The sequence below is a fragment of the Phascolarctos cinereus genome, unplaced genomic scaffold (assembly GCF_003287225.1).
Source record: "Phascolarctos cinereus isolate Bilbo 61053 unplaced genomic scaffold, phaCin_HiC Scaffold_9;HRSCAF=440, whole genome shotgun sequence".
Taxonomy (NCBI): Eukaryota; Metazoa; Chordata; class Mammalia; order Diprotodontia; family Phascolarctidae; genus Phascolarctos; species Phascolarctos cinereus.
In genome coordinates this window covers 143,811,134-143,835,786 of record NW_027556402.1, presented here as the reverse complement: position 1 = coordinate 143,835,786, position 24,653 = coordinate 143,811,134, and the positions used below count along the sequence as shown (strand labels likewise).

Below are 24,653 nucleotides of genomic sequence, written 5' to 3'. Positions count from 1 at the left end.
TAACAGACTAGAAAAGTGGGCGGAATCTACCAGGATAGAAGTTAGTAGATGCAATTGTAAATTCCTGCACATACATTTTAAAAGTCAGTTGTACATCATTGGAGACAGCTAGGTGGTGCAGTAGATAGAGCACTCAGTTTGGAGTCAGAAGTTCAAATCTGTCCTCAGACACTTACCAGCTTTGTGACCCTGGGCAAGTCACTTAACCCTGTTTGCCTCAATTTCCTTATCTGTAAAATGAGCTAGAGAAGGAAATGGCAAACTACTCCAGTATTTTTGCCAAGAAAAACCCAAATGGAGTCACAAAGAGTTGGACACTATCAAAAAATAGCACAATAATAGAATGTCATTATATGGGAGAAGTATGGTTAGACAATAACGTATAAAAAGTCTATGTTACTCTGTGTAATTATGGGTGATTAATTCAATTTCTCAGTTTCATTGTCTGTAAGAGGAAGGGGCTGGACTTGTTGATTTCTAAGGTCTCTCCCAAGTCTACATTCTAGGGCTGATCTGGTTGAAAGGGAAGGAAGGAAACAAAGATTCATTAATACCTACTATGTGCTAGGTATAGTGCTAAATACTTTACAAATATTGTCTCATTTGATCCTCACAAAAACCTTGTGAGGTAGATGATATTATTATCCTCATTTTACGGTTGAGAAAACTATGGCGGATAGAAGTTAAGTGACTGTCCCAGAGTCACACAGCTAGTAAATAGCTGAGGCCAGATTTGAACTCAGCTCTTCCTGACTCCAGGCTTGGTGCCCTATCCACTGTGCCATCTGGATGACTTCAAGTCATGTGGCTGCCAAAAATTCAATACTTTCTAAATAGTTACTAGGTTTACTTGTTTGCATTGAGTTTAATGTTGTTTTTAATAAAACTTTTTTTTAATAAAACAGAGTTTTTAAGAGATGCAATATTAAGTTGTATTAGTGGAAGTATATTCTAGACAAGAACATGATAACTTCGCTGTACTATATAGCAATCAAGCTACTTCAGGAATGTTACATTCAGTTCTTGGCGCTAAATTATAAAAGGGACATCGACCAGCCAAAAGATGTCCAGAGTGAAGTGTCCAAGATGGTTAGAGACTCACAACTGTTCTATGTTTGAAACTCATTGATACATAGAATCCTAGAACTGGAAGGAACCATAGAAGTCATTTGTAAATTTGATAACTGAAGGAATGAGGGTTGTTTAGCCTAAAGAGAAGAATTAGAAATTACATTATAGTTATCTTTAAATATTTGAGAGTATGTGACATGGAAGAGAAATTAGATCTTGTCTTTGTGACTGCAGAGGGTAGATCTAGGAACAATTGGCTAGGAATTACAAGATGAGTAGATTTTGACCCAATATAAGGGAAGAATTCCTAACAATTAGAGCTGAATGAGCTACTTAGTGAGCAGCTGTTGCCTGGTATCTATCAGGGTTTCCCTATACCTGCCCCCTTCCCTTCTACTGTTACAGGGATCACTTTTCTCTAAAGGATGACAAAGCTCTCTCTGAGACCTGACTGACTCCTTTGTCCCTTGCTGCAGCTTTCTGGCCATCTAAGGGCATAAAAAGTCTCATTCATATGGACTCTTGGCCTCTCAGACTTGGTGGGTACTCTAAGACCATACCCTGCTCATTTCTATAAGGAGATGAGGGAGTCCATGTCTGCCAAAGCTGAAGTTTCATGCTACTGTGTCATTGCTGCTAGCCTTTCTACACTTTTACTTTCCAAATGCAGGTGTTTCCCTCTACTTTATGATCTTCTAAGCTGATTGTTTCTTAATAATTAGAACTGGAATAGGCCACATCACTGAAAGTTTTCAAGTGGAAGATGGACGACCATTTGTTGTAGGGATTTTGTAGATGGGAGTTCTGTTCAGTTATTGGTTGGATGAGATGACTTATAAACTCCTTTCCAACTTGGAGATGTTGTGATTCTGTCTAGATCTGATTTTGTGAGAAACAGCTCACTTTTTCCATTTTCTACCTCTCAAGAGCCTCACTTTGGCCTGTATGTGTTCAGTGTACCAAACATGTTGTGAAAAAAAATGTGAGTACTGAGGGGCTGGTGAGTGAGGAAGAACATTCTGACTGAATGAGAGAATTCCTTTGATTGCCCCACCCCTTTGAACCTGGAAATTGCCCCAAATGCTGCTGCTATATACCATGCAATCATTAGTCTGCAGCAAGGCTAAGGATTTCAGATATTCTCCCAGCTTAGATAAAGAATAAAAGGCTAAGCTTCTTCAAAAGATCAGGGTCATGTATTTGTAATTTCGTAATCTGTGCACAAGAAGAAAAACCTTTCAGTAGGCTGTTCCCCCCCCTGCCCCACCCCCAAGGGATGATGGATAAATTAAAAAAAAATAAAAGTTAAAAAAAAAAGCCTTGTGAGGTAATGCAATTACTAGGAGAAAGCAAGCAAGCGAATGTTCCAGACGATGATCTTTATTATACCCAGCCTGAAGATGTAGCTGGGCTGACAATGCATGATCAGTGAGTGAGGAGAGGAAAGACATTAATTAAGCCTCTGCAAAAAAGCTAAACAGACATTAATGAGATGACTTCAAACAGAAATAACTTAGTTTAAGCATCTTTTGTGATAAATTATGAGACTGTGTAAAACTACAACATTTTATTTCATATATTTTAAAATGATACCCTTTTTACTTCAAAATTAAAAAAAAAATATTCTGATACTTTAAGAAAAGTCACCTAGAGAGGGGGAAACTTTGACTCAAGGGTAAAAAAATGCCAACATAACTGAATTGAATTCAAAAGATTAGTATGGCTTTTTTTGGATAGCTTATCTGGGAATTTGTTTTGCTGGACTATGCATAGTAATTATGAATTTTCTTTTTTTGTTGTTCAATTTGGGGGAACATAGTAGAGGGAAAGATAAGAAATGCTTGTAAAATAAATAATTTGTTTTAAAGAAAAGATTAGTATGTAGCCAACTTTTTTTTTCATAAACTAGTTTCTTACCTGATTCTCCTTGAGGTACTCTCTTTAAAGAGCAATAGGGTCCCAATATACATGAGGCATTGGGATTGGCACAGTGGTATTATGTGCAGGCATATTCAGCCAGGTGGCCTAGATAGAACCGTGGACCTAGAGTCACGAAGACATGAGTTCAAATCCAATCTCAAATACCAATAACCTCAAGCAGCTATGTGATGCTGGGCAAAGAACTTAACCCCTGTCTGCCTCAGTTTCTTCATCTACAAAATGGGCATAATAATAGCACCTACCTCCTGGGATTGTTGTGAAGATAAAACTAGATAATATTTATAAAGCACTTTGCAGACCTTAAAGCTCTGTATAAGTTCTAGTTATTATCACCATCATCTCCCTGCTGCTGTTTTAGTGTGACCTCTGGCAAGTCCTTTGACCTCTTTGGACCTTGGTTCTTCTGTAAAATGAAGAGCTTGAACCAAATGACCGATAAGAATCCTCTCAGCTCTAAATGTGTGATTCTGTCACACTCCAGCGTTTTGCCCGGTCATCCACATTGCCCTGCTCCAGTTCTGGTGAAATTTAACTGTCCTGCAGCCATTCCTTTAATATCCAAGAGGTGGTCTATCTAATGTATGACTAAATCTACCTTATTATGTTCATGAGAAAGGCTAAAAGGTTTATCTCACCAGACAAAAAAAGTGTGCATTTTAACTGGGGCCTTCTGGAGACAATATCCCTGCTTTGGGTTTTAGTGTTTTGTTTTGGGTTTTTTTGGGTGAGGCAATCAAGATTAAGTAACTTGCCTAGGATCACACAGCTAGTGTCAAGTGTCTGAGGCTGGATTTGAACTCAGGTCCTCCTGACTCCAAGGTCAGAACTCTATCCACTGCTCCACCTAGCTGCCCCCCTGCTTTGTTATTAAATCAATTGAATTGATAGCTCTATTAGTACAACTCAGACCCATACTAGCAAGACTATTTCTGAATGGTCAGGGTTTATTGGAGTCTTTTGTTGTCAGGATTAGTGAACTATGAACCATCTAACACAGTTAAGTGTTTATAAGTAGTCTCCATAAACTACTCAGTTTATTTATAGTATTATTTATAGTTCTTTTTGTGGTGGCAAAGAACTGGAAGCTGAGGAGGTAAGTATTAAATAGGGAATGGTTGAACAAATTATGGTATATGAATATAAATGAATACTCTAATGCTATAAGAAATAATGAAATGAATGGTTCAAAGACATCTAGTCAGACATGTATGAACTGATGCAGAGTGAAGCAAACAGTCAGGACAACCGTTTGTATAATAACAACGACAACAACATTGTAAAGACAAATAGCCTTAAAGGACTTAAGAGCTCTGTTCAGTTTAATGCCCAAACATGATTCCAGAGGGCCAAAGATAAAACCGCTACCTATCTCCTGACAAGAGAGGACTCGGAGTGCAGAAGGAGATATATGTTTTTGTACATGGGCAATGAGAGAATTAGCTTTGTTTTCCTGTGTGCATTTTTTACAAAAGTTTTGTTTTTCCTTTTTTTTATTTGGAAGAGGGAATTGGGAGGGAGAAAAAATAGATTTTTGTGAATTGAAAAAAAGAGAATTAATTTTTATATATATATATATATATATATATATATATATATATATACATATACATATATCTATATGCACACTGATCAGTTGTGTTTTTTTTCTTTTAATTTTCCAGGGGCCCACTAAGAGATCTTTCTAGACCTAAAAAAGCCTGGAGGGCACCAGATAGGTAAGGCTATATAGTCTTGTTCATGACATTTGTTTTTACTGCTCATAAAGGACAAATCCTATTTCACTGGCACTTTAACCTCTGTATCACCAATGCACTGTCCATCCACCTCTTTGCTTATCTGACTTTTCTGAACTTACATTGGTACCTTCAGTCTATGAAACTCACGTTCATCCTCTAGGACTATCACCAAGTGCCTCTGTTGGATTTTGCACCTTGGATTTTGGTCTCTGTCTATGCTTCTTGGCTCTGTGTTGTCAGAAGAATGCACTCCTTCGACACGACCACACTTCTGATGTGCCCTTTTCCCTTTGTAAGGCATTAGTAGACATTGGATTTTTTTGAAGATATCTTTTATCTTTGTATAATCTACATTTCCAATATATTCCTTTTCCCTCCTGCTTCCAGATAGCCATCCTTTATAATAAAGAATAAAAAAAGTGGAAAAAAAAATTAGCAAAAGTAACTTAGACCTCAATGAAGTCCAACATTATATGTTGGTATTCCACACCCATTATCTTCTACTTTTGCAAAGAAGAGAGGGAGATACATTCTCATGTCTCCTAATCGAAGCCAAGTTCAGTCATTAACTTTCAAAATGCTCAGGTTGGTTTGTTTTGTCATTGTACTTTGCATATACATTGTTGCAATCATTGTGTGTATTCTCCTACTTCACTTTGCCTCAGTTTATATGTCTTCCCATTCTTCTCTGTATTTATCATAGTCACAGTTTCTTGCAGCACAGTAATATTAATTTAAATTTGTGTACCACAACTTGTTTAGCTATTTCCCAATTGATGGGCATCTACTTTGTTTCCAATTTTTTGCTGCTACAAAAAGGAGCCTGGATTTTAAAATGGCACATTTGAAGATGAGTTGCCTATTCACTAGGTAACTCTCTTTGTAGAGAAGGTAAAAATATTACTTTTATTCTCACATTTAAAATATTTTCCCTTTTGACATATATGGGAGAGGGGTTATTGAGAAAGTAACTGAATATGTGAGGAAATGTGCAGAAACATTATATACTCACCTCTAGAATAGTGAGCCCAGAGCCTACTCACTACATAAATACATGTATATGTAGTACATGTCATATCGAGAGAGAGCTCATTAATTCTTTCTTTTTTTTTCTTGGTGAGGCAATTGGGGTTAAATGACTTGCCCCGGATCACACAGCTAGTAAGTGTCAAGTGTCTGGTCTAAGGCCAGATTTAAACTCAGGTCCTCCTGACTCCAGGCCCAGTACTCTATCCACTACGCCACCTAGCTGCCCCTCATTAATTCTTATGATAATTTTTTGAAGTTGGCAGATAGTATCATTTCCACCTAACAAGCAAAGAAAACTAACTCATGGTGAAGGGGAAAAATGTAATCATGTTGACATAGCAAGAGAGTGACAGATTCATATCATATATGTGGTATACAAGGAGGAAAAATTATGTTAATTATTTATATTTGTGAAAATTTCCATATTTTATTATTTTTTCCTAAGACTAAGACACTAACTAGGACAGTCTTCTTCTTTTGATGAGATGTGCATTTGGGTAGCACCCTGGTGATGCTAACCTATGTGGAATCACCCCATGACCATAGGTCTTACACCTATACTGCCTGCCTCCCCATGGCCATGGCTTTGCCAGTACCAGAAAGTCAAGGAATGTTGGGATTAGGACACAACACATGGGAACTTTATTATCTGTTGTCAATTTGACTAGGAAATCTGGTGGCGAAAGAAGGGTTTCGTTGTTGACAGTGTCTTAGGGTTGACTTCAACCCCTTCAGATAATTGCCTGAATATACTCAACAGTAAAAGAGGATGGGTGACTTTCACGTTTGTATTTTCTCTTTAGAGCAAAAGTATTTGGCTTCTCTTTTACAACATGCCCACTGAGGCTGGTACATGGAGGTGTAAGCTGGTTTTCTAGGATGGCCCACTTGAATCAGGCAAAGTATGGACTCTGAGGATCTGGAGAGGAAGGAACAGAGGGTTTTAAAAATATAGTTTATTGTGCCTTTTGCCTTTATATCATTTCAATTCTTCACTCATTCAGGCTGATGAAAAAAATGTAAAAGCAGTAACATATGAAATAATTATCTGATCTGATAATACATTAAATATTCCATCCTATGAAACCCCTGGCTCTCTGCTATGAATGTGTGTGTGTGTGTGTGTGTGTGTGTGTGTGTGTGTGTGTGTGTGTGTAAGGGTATGTTTCATTCCCTATTTTCCAGTATCTTCATTGGTTTCTCAGTTTCTCAGAGTCCAACTTTACTTTTCAAAAAATTATTTTTATTTATTTCATGAAATACTTCCCTCTAAGGTACCTTCCCGCTCTGACATTCCATGATCTACATTAAATGAATAATGTAGCAAACTCACATCTACAATTTTTTTTAGCCTTGGCCCAAGCATTTGTTGCAACTAAATTGTTCCAATGTATCATGCCATATAAAGCTTACCAATGCAGAAGAGCAAGCATGAGGATATCTGTAAAGGGCGTATGCCCATGTTCAGGGTCAGCATTTTTGCATTGACACTATGAGGAGGTATGGTCAAGTGACTCCTCAGTGTGAAATCTGCAAAAGCAACAACAAAAGCAACAAGTTGGGGTGTTCCAAGCTCAAGTTGCTTCAGCGCACTTCAGCTACTCATGTGCCAACAGCTCCTAGTGCTCTGACTATTTCTGGGCAAGATCTTAATCTCTTTTCCCTTTCTCAACATGACCTAAAGAATTACTCACATAGATTAAATGGAATCTTTACTACTGTGAAAATGAAGGTAAACAAAGTTCAAACTTTAAAACTCCAATATGTTTACCTATATTCCTGATAAGATCTGAAATCTCGACCTTCCCTTCATCCCCAATTTTCTGAACCAGCAACAGGTGCCCCCAAAGACATTTTAAAGGAAGTGCTTCAAGTTCCTCCCCACCCTTCCCATCAAAATCTCAACAGAAGTCATCCCAGCATAAATAGCTCTAATTTCTGACCAGTGGACTAGTCAAAGTGCCCCACTTCCATGGTAACTGCTTTCGACTCCTAGCTACTAGCTAGGTGATTTTGACATCAAACACTCAGCCTGCTGCCCTGTGGAGGAATCAACAAACATTTATTAAGTGCCAACAACATGCCAGGCACTGTGCTAAGTGCTAATGATACCAAAAGAGGCCAAAAACAAAAAACAACAAACTGGTCCCTACTGTTATGGCACTTACAATCTAACTGGGGACACAACATGCAAACAAATATATACAAAGGAAGCTATATACAGGATAAATAGGAAATGATGAACACAGGAAAGGCACTAGAATTAAGAGAGGATGAGAAAAGCTTACAGTAAAAGAAGGGATTTTAGGAGAAACTTAAGGAAGCCAGGGAGGTCAGTAGGTTCTGCAGAGGAGAGAGAGTGTTCCAGGCATAAGAGACAACCAGAGAAAATCTCCAGAGCTGAGGGATGGGGTGTCTTGTTCATGGAAGTCAGTAGGCCAAGGTCACTGAATTGAAGAGTTTATAGAGGGGCGTAAGGTTTAAGAAGATTAGAAAAGAAGGAAGGAGCTAGGTTAGGAATGCCTTTGAATGGCAAACACAGCATTTAGCATTTTATCCTAGAGGTGATAAGGAACCAATGGAGTTTATTGAGTAGAGGAGTTCATGGTCAGACCTTCATTTTAGGAAAATCACTTTGGTGGCTGAATGGAGGATGGATTGGAGTGGGGAGGGACTTGAGGCCAGCCAACCCCCCAGTGGGCTATTATAATCATCCAGGTGTGAGGTGATGAGGGTGTGTAATAGAGTGGTGGCAATGTCAGAGGAGAGAAGGAGGCATATAGAAAAAATGTTGCAGAAGTGAAATTGTCAGGCCTTGGCAACAGCTTGGATGTGGGGGGTGAGAGATGGGGAGGAGTTGAGGACTTCTAGGTTGTGAGCCTGAGAGACTGGGGAGGATACCGTTGTCCTCTACGGTAATAGGGATGATAGGAGGGTGGTGGTGGTGGTGGGGAGCAATAGTGAGTTCTGTTTTGGACGTGTTTAATTTAAGATGTCTATTGGACATCCAGTTTGTGATTGCTGAAAGGCAGTTGGAAATGTGAGATTGGAGATCAGCAGAGAGGTTAGGACAGCATAGGTACAACGGAGAAAAATCAGCATAAAGATGATAATCAAATCCATAGGATCTGATGAGATCACCAAGTGAAGTAGTATAGAGGAAGAAGAGAAGAGGGTCCAGGTTAGAATCCTGAGGGACAACTATGGTTAGATAGTGTGATCTGTATGAGAAGCCAGCAAGGGAGACTAAGAAGGAGAAGATCGGTATGAGGAAAACCAGGAGAGAGTAGTGTCCCAAAAACCTAAAGAGTAGGGAGTATCAAGGAGGAGAGAGTGGCCAGCAGTATCAAAAGCTTCAGAGAGGTTGAGAAGGAAGAGGATTGAGAAAAGGCTAGTGGATTTAGCAACTAAGAGTTCATTGGTAACTTTGGAAAGAACAGTCTCAGTGAAATGATAAGACCAGAAGCCAGGTTGTAAGGGGTTAAGAACAGAATGAGGAAAGAGAAAGTGGAGGCATCTATTGTTGAAGGCTTTTTTGAGGGTTTGGCTACATCTAAAGCTGAAGTTACAGGATGATAGTTGTCAATGATGGAAAGATCAAGTGAGAGTTTTTCAGAATGGGGAAGATGTGAGTATGTTTGTAGGCAGTGGGACAGGATCCAGTAAAAAGGGAAAGTTTGAAAATAAGTGATAGAGTAAGTTTTAGAGAGGGCATTAGAGGAGATGGGATGGCATGGAATCACTTGAGCAGGTAATGTTCTTCTCCACATATCTCCCTAGGGTGTCACAGCCATTTCCAGGAATCCCAATCAGTAAAAGTGAGTGCCAAAGGGCACCTGCTGCTCTATGCAATCTTTCCTTAGATCTCTTTGATGTCTCTTGCATAAAGCATGGTCATCCCATTTTTAAGTGCCTCACTCACAACCTCAAACAGCTCTCTTTATGTTACACATCCAAAGTCCATCCCAGTCCTGATCTTTTTAATGCCTAGTAGATCTGGGAACCTGGGGGAACTAGCTACAGCCTGAAGAGCTTGTGAAAGACAAGGGTAACAAATGGATATTCTAAAATAAAAATTTATCAAAAATTATTGGCATTTGGTTTTGAAATTAATTCTTATTCCTTTTCATAGAAACTTTGCCTTCCTAATTATGATCTGCCTAGGATGATTAAAGTTACTTTATAATCCCTGATCATACTATAACTGACTAGTGGGTGACAGTCTAGAAGTATGCTTGGTGCCAAAAGGAAGCTAGCACAAAGTTAAAGGACGATGTAGAGATAATAAAAAGGGTCCAGAGAAGAGCAACAAATTTTACAGAGGGAAAAGAGAAAAGATTAAAGGAATGGGAGTTGGCTCCAGTGGAGGAGAGAAGCAAAGGAGTGATTTCCTTTTTATCTTCAAGTATGTGAAAACTTTCTATAAGAAAAGTGTGGATGGGTCGTTTTCCCTTTCTATGGAGTATTGAATAAACAAGAGAGAAGATTCAATGAAATTGTAAGTGATTTGGGGTATAAATAAGGAGACCTTGACCAACACAGTAATAAAAAAAATTGGAGGTAAGTTAATGAAATAGGTTGTAAAGTGTCCCTGAAGATCTTTTAAGAAAGAAAAGAGAGATCTTTTTTTCCTTCTTTGACGATCTTTTAAGAAAGAAAAGACTGGAAAACTTTTTGTTTAGGATGGTTTAGAGAATATCAAGCTGTCAAAGGAGGCTAGTCACGTAATATCTCAAAATTTTTTTCCAGCTCCATTAACCTATAATTTTGTGGATAATTTAGAGTGTATCTTATTATATTCTCTCAATATTCTCTGTAGGAAACTACACAGATGTATCTTCATCTGCAAGAACCAAGTCCTAATGAAATAGAGCATGAGATTAATTTTCATTTCTTATTAACATTGCTAACTGTTAAACATGAGCAGTTTCTAGACTGGGAAAGAGAAATGGAAAATGAGGTAATTATCTAAGGATTATACTGCTGGGAGTTTGCTTATCATTCATACTCTGTGAACATTTTGCTCCTACACTTATTCTACACTTGTTTTTCTCTTTTCTGACATCATTAACTTCTCTTTCCATGTTGTCTCTGTCCCAGATATCTTGGAATGTTGCCAGATCTCCTCTGTCCTGGGGAAAAAAAAAAAACCTTTCACATAACCCCACTTCTATATAGTTACCATCCCATGTCTTTTGTCTAAGCTTTATGGCTACATTTCTCAAACAAGTAGTCAGTCAGCTCAGGGTTTGTTTTGTTTTTTTTTTTTTCAACAGAAAGGATTTTCAGATAATCTCATTATGATACCAATTTAAAGGCTATCTATGTAGTGACTTTTACTTTTATTTTTTAAATAGCTGGTGCAAAAAAAGAATAGGTCATCTGTACCATTTTACTTTTAGTGTTACCATTTGACCAATATCATTTGCTGTGACTAAATTCAGTTGTATGTATTAATTTCTCATCTTTTTGGATTTCTCAGTTATATTTGACACTATCTGAAACTCTTCTGTCCTTGACTTCCATTAAATTATGTTCTTTTATCTTCTTCCTTTCTCTGTCTTTCTACCTCTGCTTTGTTGTCTCTAATCTTGGCTATAGGTATTTCCAAAAGATCAGTCCAGGTATTTTATAGTTTTCCACACTGACTCCCACCACCTTATTTCAGACTCTTTTCACTTAAAACTTAGCCCTTAGCACTCTTTCTTATTGGTCTCTCTGTCTGTATGTCTGTCTCTGTTGCTATCTGTCTTTTTCTCATTCATCTTATACATTACCATCAGATTGTTTTCACCATGTCACTCCTCTCCTAAAATTTTTTTGGTGGCTCCCTCCTTCCTATAGGATAATATTCTAACTCTTTTTTTTGGGGGGGGGCAATTGGGGTTAAGTGACTTGCCTAGGGTCACATAGCTAGTAAGTATCAAGTATTTGGTCTGAGGCCGGATTTGAACTTAGGTCCTCTTGACTTCAGGGCCAGTGCTCTATCCACTGCACCACCTAGCTGCCCCAAGATTCTATCTCTTGCCTGGCATTCATGGCCTTCCATAATCTGACTTAACTTACCTTTTCAGCTTTATCTCCCATTACTTCCTCACATAAATCCTTAGCTTTGTTCAAACTGATCTTTTTTACTATTTCTTAAACACATTGGTACTTGTCTGGATTCATGCCTTTGCTTATTCTATTCCATTTAATTCAGTTAAAATGTTTGTTACATGCCTATTAGATACATGGCACTATGTTAGGTGCTTGGGATACAATCATATTATATATATGTATATATGTGTATATATATACACACACCCACACCCACACACCATAGACTCTGTTCTCAAGGAAGTTACAACATAAAGGGGATTGGGAAGAGGTGAAGATGTGCACACAAATAACTATGATAAAAGGGTAGGGAGTGAGAAGAATTCAGAGAAGAGATTTTTAAAAAATATTTTGAGACATATGAGGGAGAAGACAGTTTCAGCTGGGGAGTTTGGAAAGAGAGTCAGAGAAAACTAAGTAGGAGAGATGGCACCAGAGTTGGCCTTGGAGGAAGGAGAGGAAAGATGTAAACATGGAAATGGAGAGGAGGGAGAGCACACCAGGCACAGGGAATGGTGTAAGCATGAGCATTGCGAAAGAAGTCAAGACAAGAACAGGGAATAGACTTTGAGATCCAGTTTGATAGGGACATAGAGTATATGATAGGGAGCAGTTTGAAACAAGGCTGGAAACATTGGTTGAACCAGATTATACAGGGACTTGATAGTTAACATCAGAATTTATAATTTATTAGGTAAGCAATAGGGAGCCACTGAAGGTTTTGGAGAAGTAGGAGTGATGTGATATCACAGAGTGGTACATTAGAAAAATTATTTGGGTAGTCGTGTGGAGGATTGATGGGAGAGAGGCGGAAAGACAGATAGCAGACTAATATGATAGTCTAGGTGAAAAAACCAAGGGAAGTTCAGTGGAAAGGAGGAGAGGAAGATGAGGATGGATAGAAGAGATATACATTGACAGCTATGATAGGACTTGTTGAGATTATGTGGCAAGAGAGAGAGAGGGAAGAGTGAAAGGCAAACTCTGAGGTTATTCACTCATGTGATTGGTATCATAAGTGGAAATAGTAAAGGTAGGTAGAAGGAGTGTGTTTGAGGGAAAAAGCTGAATCTGATTGTGGAATCTGAGGTGCTGGTGGAACACTTAATTGTAGATATCCAGCAGGCAATTAGAAATATGGAATTGGAAGCCCAAGGAAAAGTTGGGATAGAGATATAGATTTGGGAGACATCCATGTCAGGTTGATAATTAAAGCCATGATAGTGAATGACATCAAGTGGGAGAGTCTAAAGAAAGAAGGCAAATAGTTGAAGGACAGGACCTTGCTAGATTCCAAAGTTTAAAGGCTACTTCTTAGATGAGTAGCCATCTAAGAAGATAGAGAAGGAATGGTGAGAGAAGAAGAGGAATGAAGATTTTGTGCCCTGGAAGATCAGGAAGGCTTGGCTTACCTAGACTGTCCATCCATACACACTACCTTCAATACTCAACTCAAATCCTAGCACCTTTTTAAAGACTTCTTTACTGAAATAAAAGAGATTTCTTTTCCCCCTGAACTCCTATCAACACTCTTAAACATCAAACAAAACATTCTCTATTATATTTTCATTTATACATTCTTATCTTATGTAGATAAATAGACACATCTTATAATTTGATTCTAAACAACTTCAGTATAAGGACCAGGTTATGTACTTTCTTGTATCATCATCATCATAGCTAACATTTATATAGCGCTTTTATAGATGCAAAGTGCTTTAAATATGTGACCTCATTTGATCTTTGTATCTCTTATATCACCTAGGAAAATGCCTTGCTCTTAGTGGGTATTTAATATATAAAAATTGATTATTTTACCTTGTCTTCATTTGACTTCCAAATGTACATTCTCAGTGCCTGATTTCTTATACTTTATCTCTAGGTCAATATCTCCACTTGCTTATAAGATATTTCCATTTAAATGTGTCAGTAATTCCTGAAAAATATATAAAATTGTGGCTTTCAGCTGCTTTAACTAACTAACTAGTGATTGATATCTAAAGGCTTTTTTTTGGTGAGATAATCAGGGTTAAGTGACTTGCCTAGGGTCACACAGCTAGTAAGTATCGTGTCTGAGGCTGGATTTGAACTCAGGTCCTCCTGACTCTAGGACCAGTGCTCTATCCACTTGGCCACCTAGCTGCCCCCCAAAATTTTTTTTGCCTCTCAACCACTTTATTTATTTATTTTTTTAGCTAGGCAATGAGGTTAAGTGACTTGCCCAGGGTCACACAGCTAGTAAGTGTCAAGTATCTGAGGCTGGATTTGAACTCAGGTCCTTTTTACTCCAGGGCTGGTGCTCTATCCACTGTGCCACCTAGCTGCCCCTGATCTCTAAAGTTTTATTTGGCTCTCTGATATTTTGTGATTTTAGTGGTATTATCTTATTCTCAGGTCTCTTGGCTTGTAAGTTCTGGATCATTATTTTTGCCTCCTCAGTTTCAATCTGTTACCAAGTCCTGTAAACCCCTTATCAGTATCTTTTAGATCTGGCCTTTCCCTCCTATTTTAGTAACCATCGCCATAGTCCAGGCACTTTCATCTTATATTAGAACTACCATAGTAACCCCATAATTGGCCTCTCTGCCTTCTCACTTCCCCAATCTACCTTGTTATTAATTGGCATTATTATCTTCACCAACCATCTTTTGAAAATTTAATTTAATTTATTTTTTTGTTACATTTTAAGTTGCAAACTGTCTCCTTTTCCTACCCTGCACTATAGAAAGGCACCATTTGACACAAATATACACATATTACATATATGTATATGTATATACATATATATGTAAAAACATACTGTATATACTTCTATTTATCAATTTTTTTCCTCTGGAGGTAGATAGCATCTTTCTTCATAGGTCCTTTGTAATTGATTTGAATATTTATAACACTCAGAATAGCTTAGTAGTTCACAGTTCTTCTTCAAACAGTATTACTATTCCTTTGTACAATATTCTCTTGGTTCTACTCATTTCACTCTTCATTATTTCATGCAAGTCTTTCCATGGTTTTCTAAAACCAACTTGCTTATCATTTCTTTTTTTTAATTAATTAATTTTTAGTTTTCAGCATTCACTTCCATAAGATTTTGAGTTCTAAATTTTCTCCCCCTCCCTTCCCTCCCTCCTCCCCAAGATGGCATGCAATTCATTCGTATTAAACATATTTTCACATTAGTCATGTTGTAAAGAAGAATTAGAACCAATAGGAGGAACCACAAGAAAGAAGAAACCAAAAAAAAAAAAAGAAAGAAAGCAAATAGTATGCTTTGATCTGCATTCAGACTCCATAGTTCTTTCTCTGGATGTGGATAATATTTTCTATCATGAGACTTTTGGAGATGTCTTAGATCCTTGTGTTGCTGAGAAGAGCTAAGTCTATCAAACTTAGTCATCACACAATGTTGCTGTTACTGTGTACAGTGTTCCCCTGGCTCTGCTCACTTCACTCAGCATCAGTCCATATAAGTCTTTCCAGATTTTTTTGAAGTCCGTCTGCTCGTCTTTTTTTTTTTTAGGCAATTGGGTTTAAATACTTGCCCAGGGTCACACAGCTAATAAGTGTCAAGCATTTGGTCTGAGGCCGGATTTGAACTCAGGTCCTCCTGACTTCAGGGCTGGTGCTCTATCCACTGTGCCACCTCATCATTTCTTATGGAACAATAGAATTCCATTACATTCATTTACCACAACTTGTTCAGCCATTCCCCGATTGATGGGCATCCCCTCAATGTCAAGTTCTTTGTTTCCACAAAGAAAGCTGCTGTAAATATTTTAGAATGTATAGGTTCTTTTTCTTTTTTCCTGATCACCTTGGGAAACAGACCTAGAAGTAGTATTGCTGGGTCAAAGGGTATACAGTTTTATTACTCTATAACCATCTTTTTTTTTTTCAAGTCACTCCCTACTCCTGATAACGCCACATAAATGAAACATTGCTATATTACCAAATTCATGCACTTCTGCCAGGCCCTTCAAGATCTTCCTAGCTTACCACACCCAGAGGCAGGATGGTACAGTGGAAAGAGCACAGGCTTCAGGTCAGAGGACCCAGGATCATAGTCTGCCTGTATGATATTAGGCACGTTAGTTAATCTCTATTCTGGACTTCCCTTACCTAAATGGTCTCCGAGGTCCCTTCTAGCTGTAAATCTAGGATCATATGATCTCATATGACATTTGGTTACATTCCTATGTGGCTTTCTAACCCAATGAAAAAAAATAAAGGCTGCCCTCCTGCCTTTGTCTAATAGAAGATTATTCCAAATGCCTTCTTCCCTCTTTCTTGTCAGTTCCTCATTCCTTTCAAACCTGGCTTGAAACTTACCTGTCCCAGGACATTTTCCTTGATTAAGCCCAACCAGTTCCTTTACTCTTATTTTTAAAAAAAATTTTTTATTTGTTTTAGGCATTTGGGGTTAACTTACTTGCCTAGGGTCACACAGCTGGTGTCAAGTGTTTGGTCTGAGGCCGGGTTTGAACTCAGGACTCCTGAGTTCAAGGCTGGGGCTCTATCCATTGTACCACCTAGCTGCCCCCAGTTCCTTTACTCTTCATCAACTTAGTACTTCCTTCATTATTCATTTGCAGTCATTTAACTGTTGCTTTTTGTGTTTTCTTCATGAATGTATCTTGTGCAACCTGAGTTAGATTATATACCTTTTAAAGGCAGAGACTGTATTTTTTACTATTTCATATTCACCTCTGGTTTCTTTTTTTTAATTTAATTTTTTTGGGGGGCAAGGTATTTGGGGTTAAGTGATTTGCCCAAGGTCACACAGCTAGTAAGTGTCAAGTGTCTGAGGCCAAATTTGAATGCAGGTCATCCTGACTCCAAGGCCAGAGCTCTATCTACTGTGCCACCTAGCTGCCCTTTAATTTTAATTTTTTAAATGATCATTTATTTTTATTATCCCTTTCTTTTTTAAATTTTGAGTTGCAAATTCTCTGTCTCCCTCCCACCCACCGAGAAGGCAAGCAATATATTGATTACACGTGTGAAATCATGCAGAACATATTTCCATATTAGCCATATTTGAAAAAAAAACAATAAAATGAGAAAATTGTACTTCAATTTGCATTCAGAGTTCATTTGTTCTCTCTCTGGTCACCTCTAGTTTCAATCATTGTTACATTGTATGATGTAACTCTTACCTTGAGTTGGAAGTGACCTTGAAGATTATCTAATCTAACCACGTTCAGCATCTGGTTCAGGGTTCTTCACATTTATTAAAACCCAGTAATTGTTGTTGACATACATATTCTGTATCTATTCTTGGTCTGAGCCTGAGTTGTAAATTATCCTTTTAAAAAAGTATGTAAAGTATATGATGATGAAAACATAGTATTCTAAGTAACTATTTTTTGGCATATCCTATTTTAAGAATGTGGATTAAATCTATATACTTAATTTATCTTTGTAAATGTTATCTTTCTTAACAACTGTACTTGCAAAATGTTTATATGTAGACTTTTTGAAGAAAGAGAAAAATCAGTATACATGGAGATGTTCAGGTATAATTCCTAAGGCAAGGGCATTTACTTCATAGTAGGTAATGTATGCTTTTGTCTTTCTCTTTTTAACAGAAAATTGGTTTGGGGAAATCAAGATACTATCAGACCTTTATCTTTTAATGCTTTGAATGCGAAGCTCACTAAAAGAGTTGAACGACTTGCAGAACCCAAGAAGCTCTCCAAACTACATATACCCAACAGGTTTGGCTTATGTCCTGTTTGTTTGTTTCATTACAAGACCACAGGATGCATGCACGGAGCAGTCGTTCTCTAAAACCCACCTGCAGACAGTGTGACTAGTCTTAATGGCATAAGGAAGAGGGCATGCCTTGTCTCCAGTGTTTAACTACAATCCAACCTCTTTACAACCAGGCATGACACATTGCCTTCTGCGTAAAACCGGCAATGCTTGTAAATATTTACTGAGTAAATAAAAAAGGGACTAAGACATATTATTAGTTATTTCAGTTTTTACTTGGGCAATTGTTATGTTTTGGGGGACATAATTAGGTATGTAACATATACAGATCTCTTTTTTGTGTGTATTTAACACTTGTCAACAAGTGCATTCTGAGATAACAAAGAATAAGGAAGTAATTGTATTATAAAACTGCAAAATTCTCTTATGTACAAGGATTTTTTTAATAAAAATATATCTATTAAGTTTAAGAAGGTAGTAAGAAAATTGTTCTACTTGTGTCCTGTTCTGTACTTCTTTTCTGTGTATTTGAAAGGTTTTATTAATGCTCTTTTAAGATTTCTATCATGCCCATTAATCCAACTCCCCTTCTTCCAATTTATGGAAAAAAAAATACATGTATTACACATTTACCATGACTAAAGCATTGTGCTAAGTGGGGGATACAAATATAGGGGAATATAAATAGAAAAGTCAGGTAGTCCCCGTTCTCAGGGAGCTCACATTATAATGAGAGAGATAACACACAGAGAAAAGTTTCACCCACAAGTCAAGATAGGAAAGCCCATGGTCCGCAGGGTGTTGTTGCGAAGCAGATGGTGAAATGCCTTTTCTTTAGACATCACTTCCACTGATAAAATCACAACAGTTTCTGATGTTGAACAATTAAACAAAACTTTAGTGACCAGAACTTTGTTTTCTGGGTCTTCAGTAAATGTGACTACGATACCAGGTTGTATCTTCATAGGCATTGCTTCCCAGGATGCTCTCCGTGAACGCTGGGATGGAAACTTTGCTATTCCTTTTCTTTTTCTGATTTTTGGGGGAGGGAATCAGGGTTAAGTGACTTGCCCAGGGTCACACAGCTAGTAAGTGTCAAGTGTCTGAGGGAAGATTTGAACTCAGGTCCTCCTGACTCCAAGGCCAGAGCTCTATTCCCTGTGCCACCTAGCTGCCCCAAAACTTTGCTATTCCTAAGGCTTTGAGGTTTAAGGTACTGAGCTATCTCCATTGTGACCTGAGGGGAGACAGCAGTCATGGTGGTGGTGGGTGATGGTTTGACTTGCCTGGCACATTCTGCTTCCTGTCTCTCCCTCAGGGTGCCTTGCTGCTTCAATGTCATATAAATGAAATTCTCCATTTTAGCTTCCATGATCATCTTTCTCTTTTATATAAGTAAGAATTCTTCTATCTATAATTGTGAACGATATCTTCTCTTTGTCCTCTAACTTTTTTTTTTAATTATACAACCCTTTATATTTAGATCATGTATCGATTTGGAGTTCATTTTGGTATATGACATAAGGTGTTGGCCTAAAGGTAGTTTCTACAGACTTCTTTCTAATATTTCTGGTATTTTTGTTAGGGAGTTATAACCCCATAAGTTAATGTTCTTGAGTTAATTTTATTTTTTAATTAATTTATTTTGATTTATCAGCAATCACTTCCATATGCTTTTGAGTTTAAAATTTTTCTCCCCCTTCCTCCCCACCACCCTCCCCAAGATGGTGCACAATCTGATATAGGCTATACATATACATTCCTATTAAACATATTTTCACATTAGTAATGTTATAAGTAAGAATTGGTCTTGAGTTAATTGACTACTATAATATTATGTTTGACTGCTTTTGGGTCTTAACTGCCCTGCTACTGAGTAACTTTTCTCCTTTTTAACTAGTATCAAAACCAGTATTTTTTTGGCTTTATAGCATAGCTTGAGATCTGATTGTGCTAGATTCCTGCCATACCCACTTGCTTTCATTATAGCCCTTGAAATTCTTGCTCTTTTATTACTCCAGATAAATTTTGTTCTTGTTTTGTCTAGATCCACAAAATACCCTTTCTGTAGTTTGGTTTGTATGGTACTAAACCTATACACAAATATCTATAACAAAATGAAATTGTTATAAAGGGATTATATTTATATTATTATATTATATTTATATTGTTATAAAGGGATTATATTAGTTGTTATAAAGGGATTATAATTGAAGGGCAGCTGGGTGGTATAATGGATAGAGTGCTTGACTTGGAGTCAGGAAGACTCATCTTTTGAGTTCAAATCCAGCCTCAGACACTTACTAGCTGTGTGACCTTGGGCAAGTCACTTGACCCTCTTTGCTTCAATTTCCTCATCTGTCAGATGAGCTGGAGAAGGAAATGGCAAACCACTCCAGTCAGTATCTTTGCTAAGAAAACCCCAAATGGGGTCATGAAGAATCAGACACAACCGAGAAACGACTGAACAACAACAAAAGTTATAGCTGGGAGATGATTTAGTACTGAACTCCAGAGACGTGAGAGGAGAACCCAGCAACTCTCTGGCTGCTGTGTGCTGATGAGAAGTTTAGAACGGGCCATGCAAGTGTGTGTGTGTGTGTGTGTGTGTGTGTGTGTGTGTGTGTGTGTGTGTGTGTGAGACAGAGAGAGAGAAGCTCATTTTGAGTATTTTTTGTAATTATTTTGTTCATTAGCATATATTCTTTGCATAGGGCCTTCTTTTGAAGTAGATTTCTGTTTCTGCTAATACTTTTTACTTCTTAAGTGCCTGCCTGGTTTTTGGGTCAGCTGTATTCTGCAACTTCTTCTGTTCTGAGAAAGAATGAAATTGAAGCCATAACATCTGCTTTATTTTTGCTGTTGAGACTTAATCTCAGTGTATACTTGTGAAAAGAGGACTGTTTCTCTTTAAGGTAACGGAAATTAAAATATACCTTGATCATTTCCAGTGACCACGTTAGCTTTCTCCACTTTAGAAAAACAAATGAAGGTTGCAGATTTTTATAGATCTGGGGCTATTGTTTATTTTTTTACCGTTAGTTCCTGAGTCAGTAGTAAAGTGCTTTGTAAATTTCAAAATGCTATGTAAATGTGAACTATTTTAAAGACAGAATAATATCTGCTCTTGACTTACTTTGGATGCCAGAAATTTTTCTTTCCCATTTCTTATGGGCCAGAATTTTGATGGAAACTGGGGAGGTGTAAATCAATCCCTACCCCTCTACTCCACCCTCCTCTCCCCTCACATGCACACACTCCTACCATACCAGTCTAGGACTTTTACAAAAAACTTGTCCCCCCCCCACCCCACTGATTGATTGATTTGGGACCCAGCTAGAGGCCCTCTGGGCAAGAAGAGTGTAGTTTTTAGGACCCTCTCACCACCATCTTTTATTTGCTTTTATCTTTTGGACTGTGTTTTAACCATCTTCAGAATTGTTTTTACCTGAAGGCATTGGAATATAATTTTAGTAAAAGATTATCTGTTCATCCTCTGGCTCTGACTGCTCCATTGTACCAGATGTAGGATAGCGACCCCAACATTTTTTAAAAATTATTTCTTCATTCAAGAGGTATTAATTATTGACTATGTGGCCAGCCTTGTATGAAACACTATAAGGAAGCAATAAGATTTGTGACATAACCCTTCCCTTTAAAGAAACAGTCTCTTGGAAGAGATTCATGTACATGGGACAAGTTAAACAGAAATATAAGGCAGTACACAGGTAAGTGCCAAAATCAGTAACAGAGATAGTGCTAAAGGATTTAACAGGAAGAAGAGTCCCTCCTTCCTCTGGGCTGGCGAGTTAATAGAAGGATTCTCAGTAAGGTACAGACTGGACTACCTGGAGGCTGAGCTCTCTTCGATCCTGAGATTATTTGATTCTGTGAAGGAAGAATTTGTCCTGGTCCTTGAAGCATTTGGAAAGTCAGAGAGAAGGGTGTTCCAGGCAGGAGAAGGCTACCGAGGTGAACTGAGGAAGGCATTTTCAGGAGCAAATAGACCAGCCTGGCCCAGGTAGAGGATTTGTGGTGGAGACTAGTGGTGAGGTCTATTTTCAGATGTTCTTTTCTCTGTTTGACCTCCTCTCACCAGCCCAGCCCAGCCTAGGTGGAGCAGTCCTCCAGACTGCCACAGCACATGTGTCTGTTCTGCCCATTTGGTTATAGGTCTGCACAGTTGAAGGCATTATCATCACACGTTCATTTATACATTTTTCATTCCTTGCCCTCTGTCCACCGAGGCTTAGGAATTAAACAGTCTGATTATCTCATTAAAGTATTGAACACCACGCTTGTCAGCTTTCCCAGACATTTTGTGCATTTTTTCCAAGATTAGGAACTTAAACAATTTATCAAAGTACTTAATGAACATTAAACTCCGTTACTTCAAATCTTTATTACTCTTCTTGCTAATGCTCATTTATACATTTTTACATAATCATAATATGTGCAGGCTGCCGTTTGTGTTCCGTTCAGCTATCTTGTTCCATTATTTCCTATAAACATTTCCATGTGTGACCCTGGGCAAGTCACTTATTTTTTGTTTGCCTCAGTTTCCTCATCTGTAAAATGGGAATAATAATAACATCTACCTCTCAGGGTTGTTGTGAGTATCAAATGAGATAATAAAAGTAAAGCACTTAGCACAGTGCCTGGCACAAAGTAAGTACTATATAAATGTTGGTTATTATTATTATTATTAATTATCATTGGTCTGGAAATGATATGAAGGAATAAGGAACAAATTGACTCCCTCCGGCTACTGTGTCAGGGTCATAAGAGGAGGCTGAACTGAAGAGGATGGCCAGGAATTCCTTAGCTTCTGGAGAGAGCTAGGTTTCTGTGAGCACCAGAAGATGGAAAGAATATGACATGAAAAGTTCTAGAATGAAGGGGAGCTTAATAATAGAGATCAGATTCTTGAGTCTACAGTGATCTAGGAAGACAAAGGAGGAGATGAAATATAAAAGGGTAGGGTTGAGATGGCTAAGTGTATAATGCAGGGAGTGTTTGTAGGGAGATGTGCTTTTCACCTCTGCAGATATCTTTGAATAACCTAGATAAGAGGAGCAGGGTATGGCAGGGTAAGGAAGGAGCTGGGGCTCTAGATAGCAGGGAATTCTGGCTAAGCACCTGAGTCAATCAGTAAATACTTGGAGATCTGGGGCTGAACTCCCACTTGGTGCCAATTCTCATACCAAATTGGAAGAGGAAGAGGCATATCCAGGAGTTATTCCAAACATTCAGCTCCTGATCAGTGTCCCTGGAAGGGCTCTCTCTTTAGTATCTAGTGCCCATCACCTGTAAAGTGAGCTTGCCTAGAGCATGAAAGATTCAGCTGTTTCACATCTCTTAACTGGATCTAATTTGTTTTCTGAAGTTTGCAGGGCAGCAAAGCCATCTATTTGACCTAAGGTCCTGTTTAAGGTCTTAGCAATTGGGTGCATTTCTCTGTCTTCATTCCTGCCCCCAATGCAAAGTTTCTACTTAATCTTGTGATTTTTATGACAGGAGCTTGTCAACCCAAAGAAATATCTAATAAACATGTTGGGAGAATTTCTTCTTGAGCAGAGGGATCTTTGTGGTTCCTGAGACCATGACCTGTTTCTTCTTTATCACTGCCACCTTTACCCTCAAAAGAATAGGAATCATAATCTTTGCTTTCCCTGTCTTAAAAAGTTGCTAGCAAGTAATGCAGCTTTCCACATTACGGGGTGCATCCCTCTGTGGGGAGGGGAATAAGACCCTTGGCGAATGGGATTTTAAAGCAATGGCCAAAATTATTGGATATTTTCGACAGCACAATCGTGGCTGCGGAGGTGGAAGTGAGTGCAGGGCCCGGCCAAAGAAGTATCAGCAGCATCAGAGGGCTCTTGCAGATGGTCTTGAAACTGCGTCTGTTTGGGTCCCTAAGTCTTCCTGATCCACGAAACTTACGACCTCATAGCCATCCACGGAAAGGTGACAAAGGGCAGGAAGTTCTACGGGACTGGTATACGGGGAGCCCCGGGGAGCCTTGAGGAAAAGGGGCCACACCCAGAGAAACCAGCCGCAGGATGCCTAATGGAGGTCGTAGAAGAGGGCCAGCCGAAAGGGCAGGGAAGCAAGGAAGTGAAGGCACCCAAAGGGAGTAAAGTGGAGAACAATTCCAGGCACCCTGGACAGAAAGAAAGGAACTGGGGGCATGGAGGCAGGAAAGAAAGCTGGTCTGGTGTGGGAGGAAGAAGTAAGGCCTTTGGGGGTAGCAGGAGCAGAGGTCTGGTGGGGAAAATATAGACATTTGGACAGAAATTTTGGAGAAATGCTTTTGGAGATGCAAAGGGAGTACATATGCAAAAGTGTGCTGATAAATGTTTAACAACTTGCTATGTATATGTACATACATATATACATATTGTGGCGTGCACACTTTAACATTTAATCTACATTATGACCATTTTCTCCCTCGTTTTCTTAAGCCTTAGAAATCAACAAAACAGTCAATCCAAGTCCTGATTTGCAGCATTTGCCAATTTCCAAGGTGTAAATGCTCACATTGCAAATCTCCCTATTGACTGAGTAGTCTCCATCATAGCATTTGGAGTGGGAGAGATGAAAGAGGACAGAGATGGAATTACAACTGAATATAATATGGCAGTTTCTGTAAACTGAATAGTTATGGAGAGAAGCTGTATGTTATATTGGGAAAAGCACACCTCTTTAGTGATATAAACTATATTCAAGCATTCATTCTGTTCTATGGGGTCAGAGCAGAGAGCACAGATATGTTACTCTGAAACATTCTGATTTTCTTTTGCAAAAGAGCCACAGCTCAAACAGTAAAGGCCAGGGGAGCTAAAAGAAGAAATCGTCATTTTCATTAATGATAATAACAGAGATAAGCAAATCCTTATTACAACAAAAATTTACTGTTGAAATTTACTTATTTGTTGGATAGTTTTGAAAAAAAAAATTGAGTACTCAATAAAAATCAATGCAAGGTCCTTAATTTTTCTTTTAATCCAGAAATACAGTTTCTAGTTAGATGAAAAATTTTGAACTAGGGATAAGTTTTCT

At 38.3% G+C, this 24,653-nt stretch overlaps 1 protein-coding gene across 3 annotated transcripts in view; it reads left to right on the top strand.

Annotated features, from left to right (window-relative positions):
- The window catches only part of SPMAP2L (sperm microtubule associated protein 2 like), a 64,527-nt gene that overhangs the window by 13,157 nt on the left and 26,717 nt on the right, over nt 1–24,653 (top strand). For 2 of the 3 annotated variants that reach the window (XM_020975356.2, XM_020975357.2), the window contains exons 3-4: nt 4,674–4,727; nt 17,465–17,593. In XM_020975356.2, coding sequence (XP_020831015.1) covers nt 4,674–4,727; nt 17,465–17,593 — 183 coding nt within the window. Of the gene's footprint in view, nt 1–4,673; nt 4,728–10,596; nt 10,738–17,464; nt 17,594–24,653 lie in introns of all 3 variants that reach the window. The other variant, XM_020975359.2, reaches the window with a different exon arrangement.